The following is a 16,501-nucleotide window of genomic DNA, read 5'->3' on the forward strand; positions in this document are numbered from 1 at the left end:
GGATGACTTGAGGGCAAGTAATATTTGGGCTAATTTTAATTTTTGGGTGAACTAACCCTTTAATGCATCCTTGCTGGATAAAATTAATTCCCTTCACCAAAAAAATCGTGCTTGACCCCCAAACTTTTGAACGATATTGTTTCTTTTGGTCCATATTCCTCCTTGTGCTCTGCTCTCTAGCTTTACAGTAATACAGATTTATATTGCTTGCACCAGACTGTCCTGATTATAAAACTTTAAATGTTTTTTTTTTAAATCACTGTGGTGCATATGTATTCAGTAAATATTCATATCCACATCCTCTCCACAGGTAATTCCCAGATGGGGGCCACTATAGTAGATGCCCTGGATACCCTTTACATAATGGGCCTCCACGATGAGTTTAAGGATGGCCAGGAGTGGATCGAGCAAAACTTGGATTTCAGTGTGGTAAGTGGCCAGGATTTTGACATGAACACGCACAAGCTTACCAACAACACTTGTCTTTGTATGTTTGGAGGCAAATCGTGCCTGTTTTTGTTTATAGACACGGATACATCTCAGGGCGCTGGTATTTCACAGTGGTAAACCATATACTTGGCAGCCGGCTGACACAGCTGTATTAACAGTCATTCGACACCCCATAATTCCTCAAAGACTTCAGTCCTCAGTGTGTGTGAATCTTTCAGGGTTTGATCAGATTGTGGTGGCACTCCGTGGAAAACGTGTTGCGAGAAAGGAGTTGATGTGACACATCACGTATCCAGGAGACAAGACTGGCGCCATGGAAACAATGTGAACCGCCTCCAGAATTAGCCAGTGATGTTGAGGAAAAAATGGCAGACAAAAGAGATGTCAGAGAATGAAGCGGGGGATGGCGAGTGGCCCCAGGGGCCCTGTGTCTCCTGCTCTCCTTCTCTGTCTGCATTCACGTCCTGACCCGTTAATGAGATTTCTCCAGTTTCTCTCCCTATCAGTTGTTTTTCCGGCCTCTCCTCCATCAGATATGGAGAACCTGTATGGTCGTCTTGGCTTTATCATCTCTCTTGTGTCTTTGTGTTGTGTGATTTTTCTCCCGTCTCCCTTCTGCCACCTTTCTTTGAGCTTTGAGCTCTGTGTTTGGTTCATCTTTTTTGGCTTTTCGAGCAGTGACCTAATTTCTTCTCCCCTCCCCTCCTCACTGTTACATTTGGACAAATACCTTACAAAGCATGTGCACTCTGAAGGATAACTCATGCTTGGACCGTTGGGTCTGGCCATAGAGGGCTCAGCAGGTCACAGCAGGATGGATGTGTTGGGTGGATTTTTGGAGGAGGGAAATAAACCGCAAAGCATAAGCGAGGAAAGGAAGCGTGTGCAAAACGCTTTGTTCCAAAAAAATATTTTAGTAGCACAACTGTTTTCAACAGGTAATAGTAAGAAATGTTTCTTGGACTGCAAATTAGCATACTAGAATGATTTTTGTAGGATCATGTAACACTGAAGTCTGAAGTAATGGCTGCTGAAAATTCAGATTTGCATCACAGGATTAAATGACATAAAAAATAATAATAATAAAAAAAATAATATATACAGTACAGACCAAAAGTTTGGACACACCTTCTCATTCAAAGAGTTTTCTTTATTTTCATGACTATCACTATTTAATCAGTTTTTGTCCATACAATAAAAATCAGTGGTGTCCAAAACCTTCTGATTGGACCCCTGATGACTGTCAAAAAAATGTACAATGTGTTCCACAGAAGAAAGAAATGCAGTCCCCTCTCTCTTTCTCTCTCTTGTGTTTCTGTTGTGATGATGGATGAGTCTGCCTGCCATCATCAGCATTAATCACAGCTGTTAAACCAAAAACTGAATTAATGGACCTTGGTCAGGGAACGGTCATATCTGAATTAATCTGGTGCACGTTTACTTTTGTCAAAATTAATAGACATGCTAAATGAATACTAAGTGGAAGGGGTTGGTTGAAGCATGTTCATGTCTTGTCAAATTAGTGTAAAACAGTCTATATGAGATGCTTTAGCTGCGTTACGTTCGAAACTGAAAAACCTGCTTATTTTTCATAAGCAGCATACAAAAACAGGTGCTGTTTTTAGGTGCTGTGGATTATGGGATTGTGACGGGGCTAAACAGGATTTCGGGAGCTTGTGTGTTTAGATTTGTTTTTCTGCATTGGTTGAATGTTCCTAGTTCCTAGTTCCTATTCCAGACTTAAAGGGTGTGTGCGATTAGCTGCTGTTTGCGGTGTGATCTTTGTGCAAGTGGAAAACTGCTTTATGGTAATTTGTATCTAAATAAAGGTAGAAGCTGACAAGATGGATGTTGATGATACAAACACACACACACACACACACTCTGCTCCAGTATTCATTTCAGTCTCACTGAGAGATTATTGGATCAGCTTTGAAGTTCATTTGGGAGCTCTTCATGGCTGTTATGTAGACATTTCATGCACATTAATAAAGCTGCTTAAACCGTTGTTTGAATTATATATAGCGCAAGGGTTGTTCTGGAAATAAAAAGAAATGACTTCATTTTTTTCCCCAAATTTTTAATAGCACTGTTCTCTTTACAATCTCAAACTGATCATCTATTTGAATATTTTGCAATGAACTTCAAATATATTGTATTTTGTAAATGTTTGGGGTCAGTAAGTATTCTTAAAACAAAAGACAAATACTAATAAGGTTTATACTCTTTAATTATAATTTTTTATTCCATAAAACATGACATACTTGGGTAACTAAGGACCCTGAAAAAGCAGGCAATCACTGTTCTGCTCTTACTCTTTCTCATTTTTCCCTCTGTTTCTACAGAATGCAGAAGTATCAGTCTTTGAGGTCAACATCCGCTTCATTGGAGGGCTTCTGGCTGCATACTACCTCTCTGGACAGGAGGTATTCTGCTATCATTGCTTATTGATTTTTATTTTGTTTCATTTCTGTCAATTTCATAGCTATTTCAGATGAGGAAGGTTTGTGCAGGCAGCCACATAGATGAAGATCTGGACAGAGAGAGTTTATCTTAGGGTAGTGATGTTGGCTCAGAGAACTAAAAACAGCTTTTTCAGGGGAAATAAATGTCCCTCTCTCAAGCTCATGTTAATCAACGTTTCCCTTCTGTCTTATCTGCCCATGGACATAAATGGAGAATGACACATAGTCTCTCTCGCTCTCTTTTCCTTTATCACTGGGCAGCATATCTCTACCACTGCATATCACTGTGTTCTCCTCCTTTTAGTCTGAAGGTGAAAATACAAAGGAATTAAGCTGCAGCCATGCAGCACGGTCTCATCGCCGCTCCACACACTTCATTAGATGAATTTAGATACTGGACGTGGAACTCGCCACACAAATTCATGCTGCCTGCCTCTCTGTCCCAAGTGACCTTTTGTTTCTTCAGTCCAGTGTTTTGACATGCCTGAGCGTCAGGCCTCAGTGCCCAGTGCAGTCACACATGTGTGCTGTCATATACACACGGTACAGCAGGGGCTGAATGTTGGAGGCAGAGTGTCCAATGTTCTAGTGCTTGTATTTCCACTGGCAAACATGAAGAGAGGTGATCAGATTAAATGAATTGTTTCAAGAATCATTAAATATCATCTGGATTAACTGCATTTATATTTTATTACATCTAGTCACCAAAAGGCCTATTCTATGCTGTGGAGGGCAAGACCCAAAATGTGCCCATATTTGAGCAACAACATTTATAGAGATTTCGTTTTCAGAGATCAGAATCAAAGCAAGCATTGGTGTTATGAGAGACACTGTAATGTTGGTATAGCTTAAACACTGCTGAGCAAATAAAATGGGAGGCTTTAGTTTTTTTTACCTTTCATTCTTTACTGAGGTTTTTTTTAAATTCCTATTTTTTTATAATAGGGAATACTACAGATTTTTTTATCTCTGTATTGGTCAATACTGTATGTTTAGTTTTTACATTGATGCTATCTTTGCCATCATTGAAAAATTATAATTGAAACACTTAAACATTAAAAGCACTAATATTTTAAAATAGCACTGTCGAATGTAATCTTTGGCAACCTCAAAATGAATACAGTATGTTTCATACTGTACGTTACAATGCTGTGATAAATTGACTTCTAGCATTTATAATGATCCATATTTGTTTGTAGTATTTTATTCTTAATTTACTAATTAAGCAAAACAGTATAGTATTTTAATATTAACCATTTATTGGTTTTCATCTGTAACAATTATCTGCATTTTGTTATCACCCAGAACTAGCTTTTATTTCAAGGCCTTAATTCCTTAGTTGTTTGAGTCACTTTTTCATAAGGATGTGCATACTCTCCTGGTAGATACGGTTACTTCAGCATTATGGGAACCGATGCATCTTTCTCCATTGACAGCTATTCAAAAGCCTTTTCGAAAGTACTGAGTGCCTGCCCAAGAGCAAAGATGACAGTTTTGAAATTGCTTTCTCCCAGGGGATCACGCAACAGCCAAGTGGTTGCCGTTATGATGTATAGGGATGCTAATGAAAAACTTTCTCCAGGTATTATACTCTACATCTCCTTGGTGCAGGCAGAGTTTCTCTATGTACTGTATGTCCCCTGTATGCAGTAGAGGTAGCATGGAGCAAAGGTGTCATAGATTGAAAAGCCATGCCTCTTTAATAAGAGATTTTAGATCAGGCAAGATAGAGAAAGCCATCGGGGGATGGAGGGAATGAAAGAGGGTCCAGAGTAGAGAGAGTTGCGTACTGGACTGATGTGCAGCTGGTTTTTCTGGAGAAGAGCATCTGATCTGAAGAAGACAGAAGACTCCATACTTTTATCAGCTCTGGAGGTTATCTCTCCTATGCAAGACCACATCCTCCATCCTTTCTCTTTCTCTCTCTATCTCTCACTCTCTTATCAGCCGGTTCTGTGCAGTGATGGATGATGTTTACTCTGCTGTTCCTCTGTCCTCTCTTCCACTGTCTTTTGGTCTTCTTGTATTCTCTTTTATACTTTCCTTTCATCTCTATTTTTAAGTCTTTCTCCCTTGTTTTTCAGATCCTCTCACCCCGGTATCTCTTGACAGTGTTGTTTGCTTCATTGACAGCCATCCAAAAGTAGTTTTTAGTATAGTTTTATATATATATATCTTTTAAACAAATATAAATTATAAACCTTCACTGTATTATAGTTAAATTAATCAATCAATTAATCCCCGGATCACGTGTGCCGAACTGTGGAGCCTGGTTCGTACAGATCAAGGATCACCTGCGATTCGGTCGACCCTTGGTGTGTTCTTTTCTGAGAATAGTTTTTGTTGTTTGCGATGTTTTGTTTTATTTTTTCTTATTCACTCATATTTTATGCCCACAAATAAAGGGCCTTCACATAGTTAAAGGGAAGTTTTATTTAATAATAATTTAATATTAGTATAATTATTCTTAGGTTAGTAATTTGCCATATTTATTATTTGAATTAGTTTGTTTTTTTTCTTCTGAGGTTAAGACGCTTGTAGAATAGAATTTTCCAGGTACCTCACCAGCAAACCAGCAATTTTAGATGACTTGTAGATGTCACACATAACTGTAATTTTCTTGTAGATCTAGACAGCGCTTTTCTTGCCTTTTGAAAGGCAAATTCAGATTCAATCAAATCTAATTATCAAATATAATTTTTTTACCTTTTGCTCCTGCAGATGCTCAGACATTTTGGCATTCTTTGTGAGATGCTTCAATTACTGTGTTTGACAGCCCAATTACTGCATGAATCAGTAGATTTGTCCAATTACTGCATGAATCAGTAGATTTGTCCAATTACTGCATGAATCAGTAGATTTGTCCAATTACTGCATGAATCAGTAGATTTGTCCAATTACTGCATGAATCAGTAGATTTGTCCAATTACTGCATGAATCAGTAGATTTGTCCAATTACTGCATGAATCAGTAGATTTGTCCAATTACTGCATGAATCAGTAGATTTGTCCAATTACTGCATGAATCAGTAGATTTGTCCAATTACTGCATGAATCAGTAGATTTCTCCAATTACTGCATGAATCAGTAGATTTCTCCAAATGCAGTGCTGTCGGAGGTTTTATTTCTTAAGATTCCTTCAAGCCATATAGGATCATAGACTGTAAGTTACCAACATGGGCAAATATTTGTTCTTTGTCTTGATTTGCACATTTATTACACGCAGAGATTGTGTGAGGAAATGGTGTTTACTCCAGCTTTCTGTCTCTCACCCTCCCCATCACTTTCTCTATTGATGCGCTGTCCTATGGTTGTATATCCTTCACAGTGGTAGAGAATATGCAGTGTCACATTAGGGAGCAGTGCACACTTCTGTTGTCAAACACGGATCTAATCAAAAGCAGAAGAGAGCCACAGCCCTGGGCCCAGCAGAGACCACATAAGGACAGAGATTTAAAAAGGGATTTGATGGATGAGAAAATGTTTATCAGATTCTTATCTGCGTGTTTGATGTGCTGTAGACTTTGGTCATGCCACCACATATCAAATCTCCTCTTGAAATACAAATGACTGGCGTTTCTAGACTGATATTTTCTTAGAAACATATATGGTTTTTCAGCCCTTGATCTGTAGCTGAGATTGTGTCCAAAACACTCTGGAAATTGCCGTTTTATGATCTGTTACGTTAACATCATTGAGCGACTAACAAGTGGTTGTATAAGGATATGTTGGCTTTGTACATGTAAACCACCAGTGATAGCATTTAGTTTGAGATCCCAGCTGTGGTTTGGTTTGCCACACTCATCAATGTAAAATGAGACCTGCCGTATGCTGGGTTAGCTGAGAACTGAGACTAAATAATTGGTCTGTCTCATTTCATCCCAATATCACAAGTTGGACATATGATGGAGTATTTCTATGCCTTAGAAATACACTCCTTTAGGCTTCATATAAGTTACAGGAAGTTTTTTTATTTTGAGTATGGCAATGCATGATGTCATAAAAGGCAGAATTCCTTCTATTGGTCACTTTTCCAGGAAGAGCACGCGCACACATCAACCAGAGCAAGAGCAACAGCACACCCATCAATGTGCTTCAGTCGGGTTACGCAAGTTGTCGGGATCTGATTTTGGATCTTATATGACTGGATCAGATTTTTAGCCACAGTTAATTTAAAGGTTTAGTTCACTCCAAAATTCAAATAATTTCCTGATAATTTACTCACCCCCATGTTATCCAAGATGTTCATGTCTGTCTTTCTTCAGTTGCAAAGAAATTAAGGTTTTTGTGGAAAACATTCCAGGATTTTTCTTCATATAATGGACTTCAATGGGTTGAAGGTCCAAATTGCAGTTTCAGTGCAGCTTAAGAGGGCTATACACGATCCCAGCCAAGGGGAGAGGGTGAAAGTGTCTTATCTAGCAAAACAATGTCATTTAAAAAAAAAAAAAAATTATCACAAATGCTCATCTTGCACTAGCTCTGAGTCCACAACTTCACACATTACGTAGTCATGTTGGAAAGGTCACGTGTGTCGTAGGCGGAAGCAAACATTTTTACAAAGCAAACATGCAAAGAAAGTCAAACGGTAAGACTGGTTAAAAAGTATATAAAATGTATCTAATTTATTTAATTTATATTTTTAAAAAAAAAATTAAATGACCAATCGTTTTGCTGGTTAAGGCCCTTACACCTCGACTGGGATCACATAGAGCCCTTTGAAGCTGCACTGAAACAGCAGTTTGGAACTTCAAACCATTGATCCCAATTAAAGTCCTTTATATGGAGAAAATTGTATTCTAATGCATTACAGTAATAGGAATTTGAGGGAAATGTGCTCAATTCTTTTTCAGTAATGTAGTATTTGTTATATATTATTCTGTCCAGATGCAATGATTTTATTAAAACATTCCATAAATTTATGTATTAATGATGGTACTGTGCTTTACTCATTTAAAAATATATTCTATTGCTAAGAGATTTTTAATTACGAGTAGGCTTAAATAATGCTTAATAGTGCTTAAATTGTGAAAAAAGCACTGAATTCATGATTAATGAATCTGAGGAATCTCCTGAAAACTAATCATATGTAGTTCAATCAAGAAAAGAGAAGCTTCTTAAATTAGGTTTGAATCTTCTTTTATTATTATTCTTGTGCATTCTGAGTGTTTTTTCATGTTGACTCTAAGCTGTGTAGCTCTTTCATTGTCTCTTCTGAAGCCATGTAGTTTATATATAAACCTGGAGCAATCATTTTTTAAAAAGGCAGAAAATGTGTTTGAAATGTAAATGTAGAAGTGCACTGACTGTCCCTGTATGCTTTGAGCAGATGAGAAGCATTTTACTAAACATTCTCACAGACGACAGCCTAATTTCTTCATTAGACGACGTCTCTGATGCTGTGATCTGATTGCCTGTACTTGCATTAGATTGGCTGAGTTTGTGCTTTGGTTTCTGCCTTGATTGGCAGCTCCCAATTGTGCTGCCATGACGATGAATAGAATAAAAACCAGGCAGAAGGTTTGTCAAAAAGACTGCAGATGCAAAAACATACTGAGACCCAGAGCAAGAGAGAGGGCAGAAATCCAGCTTTAAGCCTGGAACCCCGTGGATCCCTCTATACAAACACTCAATCCCTCCATTTCCAATGTGTTCTCCATAATCTCTTTATATGCTTCCATTAAACGTTTCAGGAACATCTCAGGCTGAGGTTTTCATAGCGTATGTGTTTGTGTTTATGAACCGAGAGCAGAAGCTGTATCGTGGGGAATGTCCATGGTCATATCCTCATATGTGTAATAACAGGATCATCTCTGGTGCTTATGATCCGCATCAACCAGATTAGGCTTCAGTGCCGGAATCTGCATTCTGGGAATTGCACACACTCTCACAAACACACGCCACTCCAACTAGTAATCCCGAGAGAATCACTCATTCAGTCTAAATTAGGCTTCTGTCTTTCTCTCTGCCTGTGTCTCACTTTTCTGTTTTCACACCATTTCTGTACTCTTGTCACCCTTTTCTTGTTATCCTAAATAAATTGCCATCTGAGTGACCATTTGCACCTGGTGCAAATAGTACTGGACACCGACACCATGGCAATTTGCACCCCAGTAGTCTGCTAGAAACAAATAACTAAAAAAATAACAGGTTTTTTTTTTTTTAGGTTTAAGAGAAGTGGTGAGAATGTGCAGTGGTATTTTGCATAAAGCAACCCAAGGTTAAATCCAACTTATAACATTTCTTTATCTAACCCCTACTTGTTTTTCTCCTTCTAGATATATGCTACATAATCTTAGTTAACTGTATGTATATACATTGTTTTTTTATTAAAAGAAATGAATACTTTTGTTCAGCAAGAAAACATTAAATTGATTAAATAGTAACGTATATCACAAAAGATTTCTTTTGAACTTTTTATTCATTCAAAAATCCTGAGAAAATATATCATGATTTCCTCAAAAATATTAAGCAGCACAGCAGTTTTTATCATTGATGATAATAAGAAATGTTGCTCAATAAGAACAGTTTTTTCTAAAGGATCATGTGATAGATACTACTGAAAACTCAGCTTTGCCATCACAGGAATAATTTTTTTTTGTAGAAAGACAAGCATAAAAATAGCTGAAAAACAAAATATTAAATGTCACAGATGTATATTTATGGTGTAATCCACTATTTTATAGAGGGCGGTCAAAATGACAATTTTCCCCTGAGATTTGGAGCCAAATTACAGGGGTGTAAAAATGACAGGGGTTTAAATTTTTACACAGACATTGGTAGGTCTTTCAGTAAAATCTGTTGAATTTAGCAATCTTTGTTGCCTTATATCCCAATTGTGACTGTTCAAAAATGGCAAAAAGCACTATATCTGTTTTTTATTTTTGCCTCAAGGATTCATGCCTGTAGTTCAAGGAGTATTAAATATATCTTAATATCCTTTTAGATTCTGGTTCATAACAAACTTTCCTTTTGGTATATTAACCTTAAAGGACCCACGGTATATGTATAATTCTGTTGATGCTAGGCCTGATAATTACTATATTGATTTATATTTGAATACAGACATATATGGACGCGATATTGACCACTGTGATTACATGCATTTTTGTTCAAAAATATTTAAGCTATCCCACTCCATCTGTCCTTCAGGTCAATTCATATATTCGAGAAACAGTTTGCGATGAAATCGATATCTTTGTCGTAGTATCATTTCAACATTTAAGGGTATTTCCCAATCTCTATGAAATGAAATCAGCTTCAGTGTTACCCAGGTGACACTTTATAAAGTGGCACTCAAAGTTATATTAAATTTCAACAACACAGACTGGTTTAATGATGACTACTCAAAGACAGTTCCTTAATGCCACCTATTGCTGTAAAAATGTAACAACATTTCCTGATGAAATTCCTGTGCAAACAAGCACAAGAAATACTGTCTTGGTTTGCCAGTACCTACCAGTGTGAGAAGACTTCCAGTCTGACAAACTTGAACAAGTATAAAATAAGAAGCAAATTAACTGACTCTCACCTACATAATATCCTGACTTACCTGTCAGTAAGCCAGCTATAGCCCAATTTGGAAAACATTTGAAAAATATCTCTCATTAGAGGTCACTGATTTTGCAATCATATAGCTGTGTTGCTTTTCTATTGAATAGCTTTATTAGGCATCGAACTCTATTGTACTATAAATGGTAAGTGTTTCTATGTTTTCTTTATATCATAAGTTTAATTGAAATATCAAACTTTGAAAATAAAACTGCATTAGGTCAAATACAGAGTAATGTTTCGTATTTTATTAATTCATTTTTAAATATTATGAACTCATAAATGATGGGAACCATGAAAACTTTTCATTTTGATTGAATACAGTCTGGTATAATGTAGTGTTTATTTTCGGCCTGCGGCCCTCAATCAAGTTTGATTTTTGGCCCATCGTAGAAAAAAGTTTGGCCACCTCTGGCATAGAACATACCTGTCTGAGTGCCATAAATAATATATTTTTAAAGTTGTCATGCCTGTAACTCTAAAACTATTCAAGATCTGTTAATATTCTCTGGTTAAGTTGATACGAAATTATCCATCTGCCTTTTTTTTTGTCCCCAAAAAGGGTTTTATTTAGCATGTTTTCTTTTTACTAGACCTTTAGTAAACACAGCATTGTGGTATTTCTGTCTGTATGTGTGTACATAGGCTGTGTACACTCCTCACACTTCTATTCTAGTGAATTGCTGAGCATTTTAATAGAATCCATGTCAGTGGTATGCACATCTGTAAAATGGGCCAGAAATAAAAACCTTTGCAGTGTCTCGGGCAGCTGTGCGGTTTGTCTAAGAACCAGAGGCCTTTTCCCTGCTACGGCTTCATTCAATCTTCCATCCTAAAAACACGATCAACCGCACCGCTTCCGCTCTGACATGAGCAACAGATCTTACCCTGTTTAGAGGAGTCTGGCTGGGAGTCATCAGCACAAGATATTTCCAAGGCATTTTTGCTGAAAAGCACTTAGTGGGATGGCAGAGTTGTAGTCAGTCGGTCTCGCCGAAATTATGATGACACAGTACTTTTGTATAAAGAATTGATTGGTGCACATTTGACATCCACGACTCTAATAATCTGTGCTGTTGGAAAGGTGAAGTCAGTCTTTCTGTGTCTATGCTGATATATGTCCATTGAGTGTCTAAATGGACTTGAGTATTCAAGAGATGCTTTTATCCAACTTTTAACCACCTAAAGCAATCCGAGTGGTTTGAGAGACAAAGAAAGAAAGAAGGAAAGAAAGTTTTCACCACTTTCTCATCCTCATGACAAAAACATGTTGTTCAGTCATTGAAGCCTATCATAAAGGATAGGCTCATCTTCTTTTTAAATGTGGCCATCTGCAGCAGTGGTTGTTGTTAAACTGCAGCTGTTGGAAAAGATTGTCTCAGCTCAAAATTTGAACTTTATGACGAGGCCAAACAAACCCCAGTGCATCATCTCTATTCAGACAGTTAGTGAGTAAATACATTCAGGTGTGTTGTTCATTGGGTATTTATTCGGTCTCAAATGTGTGTTCTCACTCACTCACTCACTCACTCTGTGTGTGTGTGTGTGTGTGTGTGTGTTAGGTATGCAGAAAATCTTTACAGGAATATACAGTAGGTGGCCATCCTATCTGGGGCTTACCGCCGCGTGTACCGCCGCGGCGGTGCCGCAGTGGTAACTGTAATTGTCGCGTGTTAAAATCATTCGCGAAACTATCGCCAGTTGGCGCAAAGGGACGGATTGCGAAATGAATGTAACTGTAAAATGAGATGAAAGAAGGAAGTAAAACAACAATAACATTATGATATAACATTGTAACATTTAAAAAAAAACATAATTTTTTTTACAATTTGTTAATTGATAGTCTTAGGCTACAGTCTACTAAACTAAAATTAAAAGAAGACCTTAACACAAAGGATCATATGCATGCTATTTTTATTAAACAGTAAATAAATATAAGGCCTATATATATATATATATATATATATATATATATATATATATATATATATATAAGCTAAATGTTTTAATTTCATTTTCATTTCGGTTCATTCTTGGTTTAAAAAAATCTTCAGGTTCCATATGCAGAGCGAAATGGGAACGGTCCAGCATTTAGCAATAATTAGTATTAACTCTGTTATTATTCTTGATTTTTCAAACTACCAGCATTTTTGAATTATGCCTTATGTGTGACCAAAAATTAAGTATTATTTGTTTCAGCTGTTTGAGCGTGCTGGTGCCTCGCGCACATATTCATTGGAAACAGCAGTCGTTCACCAGACATTCGGCGTGAGCACTTTGACATTGTTAATTATGATATTTTTTTTTTTGCTCGATACTGAAACGCACACAGCCTATTTACCTCATGAATAATAGTTAAGCTTCAAATGGGCAACATCACAAATATGGAAACGTTTGATTTCTCCCGATTGAGAAAGCCAAACCTTACCTTATGCTTAGCTTTAAATTATTATTATTTTGTTTTGTTTTTTGTTTTTTACTAAGCCTATATTATTATATACTGCAATTATATTTATCCATTAGAATTATATATTTTTAATTATTGTTTTGTTCTGATAAATTTGTTAAATTTAAAGGATTTGTTGTAAAATATTTTCTTATAGCCTATTTTTTCCTCTCACAAACTCTGATTTATTTTTTAGCGTGTTTAAAAAAAAAACATGCAGCAAACGAAAATAGGTGATTGATCCGTTAAAATGAAACCTATACACGACTCATATTTTTTTTCCTCTGACAAACTTAATTTAATTTTTAGCGTGTTTAAAAAATAAAAAATAAAGAAAACATGAAAATAGGCGATTAATCCGTTAAAATGTGTTAAAAATGTGTTACTCTTGGTTAACAGTAATTATAATTATTTTACTTCAAAACAGAGCCTGGGACTAATCTAGGTTATCCATGTTTTTTTTTTTTTCATTGCATCTGAAAATGACTTTTTCAATGAAAATGAATTTATTTTTTTATAATTTTCTAAAATTGTATTATTTACATCAATTAAAAAAAATGTATGCTACTAATGAAATATAAGCTATATCCTAATGTTTTTGTGATTTTTGTTTTTCTTCATATATTATTTTCAGACATGAGCACTGGCATAAGCATTTAACGAACACATACAAGCGCGCACTTTGGCAGAATTCAATTCAATTAGTCATCAACAGCCATTAGGTAAATTGCCTTTAAGGTAAAATTGCGCATCAGAATGGACACATTTGTTTTTTAAGGGAGAAAAAAAAGAAATTCAAAAAATGCCAGCGAATGAACATGTACAAACTGTGAATAGTCGCAGTATCAGTATTGAAGGAGAAGTGCTGGATTTTCGTTTGTTTTGTTTTTTTCTCCGCAACTCACTTGAAGAAGTTCAGATATATGGAAACACCATACACTATGTAACAATCCTTATCGTCATTGGAGAGTGTGTGCCGAGGCTCCTGAGCAGACGACCGCGCGGACAGGTGCGCGTGGTCAGTTGTTTTCAAAAGCACAATTGCACATGTGCAGGCAGAGTGAAGAAGCTCATTGCTACTCGAACCTGTGCAATCCGTCAGTAAAAGAATATAAAGACAGTCAGATGTGCAATAATTATGGGCAATTGCAGAGCGGACCATCAGCCTGCGCATTCAGAAGTATAAATTGAAGAAGTCTGCGTCCGCGCTGGCCGTGTCTGCATCCGGATTGCTCATGCGGAAAGTATAACAAAGGCGTTACAATTGCAACTTCTTTGTGTTATTGCTTTCAAGCTGAATCTCACAAAATTGGACAGCTCCCGACAGCATCAGGTGTTTTATTTATGGGGAGTAGAATTGTTTATTTCAATGAATGTGATAGATTAGATATCATAATAGTTAGGCTATAATATTATAAATCAGGTTGGCTTGTATTGCTGACATATTTAAATTATATGCGTAGACTTGCACTTAGACCATAGTGCGGCCCGCTGGAAAAAAAGGTTGAGAACCACTGATATAAAGGTTGCTGTCCCATTTTATACAGGAATTGTTCATTTTAGAAAAATCGAATGATATTGTTAGTTCTAATTATATTGTTAACACAAGTAGAGCTGAAAGAACGAATCGATTTAATCGATTAAAATCGATTATTAAAATAGTTGTCAACTAATTTAGTCATCGATTCGTTGCTAAATAACTTTTATTTGCCGTAAGCGGCTCATTTCGTGCATATTTCAAATCTGCGGTGACCAAAGTGTGGCAGTAATGAGCCACCGGAGGTTTTACTCAGCCAGTACAACAGGAGAAGTAGCGAATAGCCAATAGCTGGCCTTGTTTTATGTCACGTGCTTCCCGAACAGCGTCTCTGCAGCCTTTAAAAAAGAAGAGTAACCTGTAAACTCTGCACTACTGCACCGTTTAAGGGAACGTTCACATATCGCGTCTTTTGCGCGCTCAAGTTCGTTATTTCCAACACCGCACCGCATCGAGTTAAAAACATTTAAACTTTTCAGAATGCAGCAAGCGCATCGCGGGTCATGTGACAAGAACTAACCAATCAGCTTCATCCTTTCCCGTAACAACGTTTAAAGCTCAGTCAAGATGAAGGAACAGCTGATCATAGCTGTATATGGATTTCCATTTTGAAATAAATTTAGTAGCAGAGCTACTGCAAGCGATTTTTTGAGCTGCAAATCCATTTATCCTTTGCTGAAATTTCCGCGTCTTCAAGGAGAGAGCACGTCACGGTTGCTTATCAAAGGCAGATGCCTCAGGGGCGCTTCTGCCCGAGCGCTTTGGAAAGGAGGAGAAAGCGGTGCGCCTAGCGTTTTCCACGCGTTTTTAGGCGCGATTTGTGAACGGCCCCTAAGACTTTCATTTGTGCAGATTCTCCAGTACAATGTTGTTTGCAAATGTTTAGTCGTAAAAGCTGATAACATTGCTTTTTAACAGTTAACATTTAAAGCTTTACAAACATGTTCTGTGATCAGTTTGTCGTTTACCAGTTCAAAATTCAGTCGTGCAGCCTAATTATGACTGAATGAGAGAGGTAAATGTAGATATTTGAAATGCACTTTTTTTTCTAAGTATTATTCACTGCTCTTTTTCACACAGCAGGTTTTTTGTGTGTGTCCTATTTTTTTTTCTGGACAACCTTCTGATGGATTTTACTTTAAATTGTGAGTTCCATTCAGGTTTCATGCCATTGGCACTTTTTTCGAAGGATTGTTTACAATTTCACAGCAAAAGCTATAAAGCTTTTTCCCAGTAAATAATAAAATACAATGCACTGCAATTTTATTCTGTTTTATCCTTATTCTTCGTGAAAATATGTTCTGAAAGATTCCTTAATAAGCTTTGTTCGGGATGTTAAACTACTTTAGGAGCTCTAAGGACTGCCATGGTGAAAACATTATTTGAAATCTCCTTGTGAAATTTGCTAGAGTATGGGTCAGTGTTCTGATTGCAGAAGAGTTCGACAAAGGATTACTAACACAATAAAACAACTCAAGGTATATTTTTGATGAGGATATGACAGTGCAAAATGGTTAAAATCTCTTAAATCTATGCTGAATGATAAAGACCATTTATTAATAATTTACTTGGGGAAAAAATGGAAAAAACTAAAATATAAGTACATAAACCGATTAATCGTAAAAATAATCGACAGATTAATCGATTATCAAAATAATCGTTAGTTGCAGCCCTAAACACAAGTTCATTTAGAACTTTTTTTTTACTTATAAACTCCTTGAGAATTTAAAGTTAGTTTAATAGTATTTAAATTCAAGTTTAAAAAAAGGTTTTAATTGCTTAAATTATTTTTTATTAATTAATAATATGTTATCATGTTTGTTCTTGTAAAAAAATGTGTTTATTCTTTAGGAAAACAAGGGAAAAAATAAGGGACAATCCGAATATTTGTTTTGCTTTACCTATTTATGTAAGCTACAATTATGCAAATAATAATAATAATAATAATAATAATAATAAAATAATGTCATTAAAAAAATTTGCCTGAAAAAAAAAAAAACCATTGGCCTGAGTAATTTGACCATTATAGAATTGTGACTTTAAAGATTAGTCA

General features: G+C 36.3%; 1 protein-coding gene across 2 annotated transcripts in view; it reads left to right on the plus strand.

The window, feature by feature from the left end:
- The window catches only part of LOC132152822 (mannosyl-oligosaccharide 1,2-alpha-mannosidase IB-like), an 89,938-nt gene that overhangs the window by 57,390 nt on the left and 16,047 nt on the right, over positions 1 to 16,501 (plus strand). For both annotated transcript variants that reach the window (XM_059561722.1, XM_059561720.1), the window contains 2 exons: positions 311 to 429; positions 2,796 to 2,876. In XM_059561722.1, the coding sequence (XP_059417705.1) occupies positions 311 to 429; positions 2,796 to 2,876 (200 nt within the window). The remainder of the gene's footprint in view (positions 1 to 310; positions 430 to 2,795; positions 2,877 to 16,501) is intronic.

The sequence above is a fragment of the Carassius carassius genome, chromosome 11 (assembly GCF_963082965.1).
Source record: "Carassius carassius chromosome 11, fCarCar2.1, whole genome shotgun sequence".
NCBI classification, from domain to species: Eukaryota; Metazoa; Chordata; class Actinopteri; order Cypriniformes; family Cyprinidae; genus Carassius; species Carassius carassius.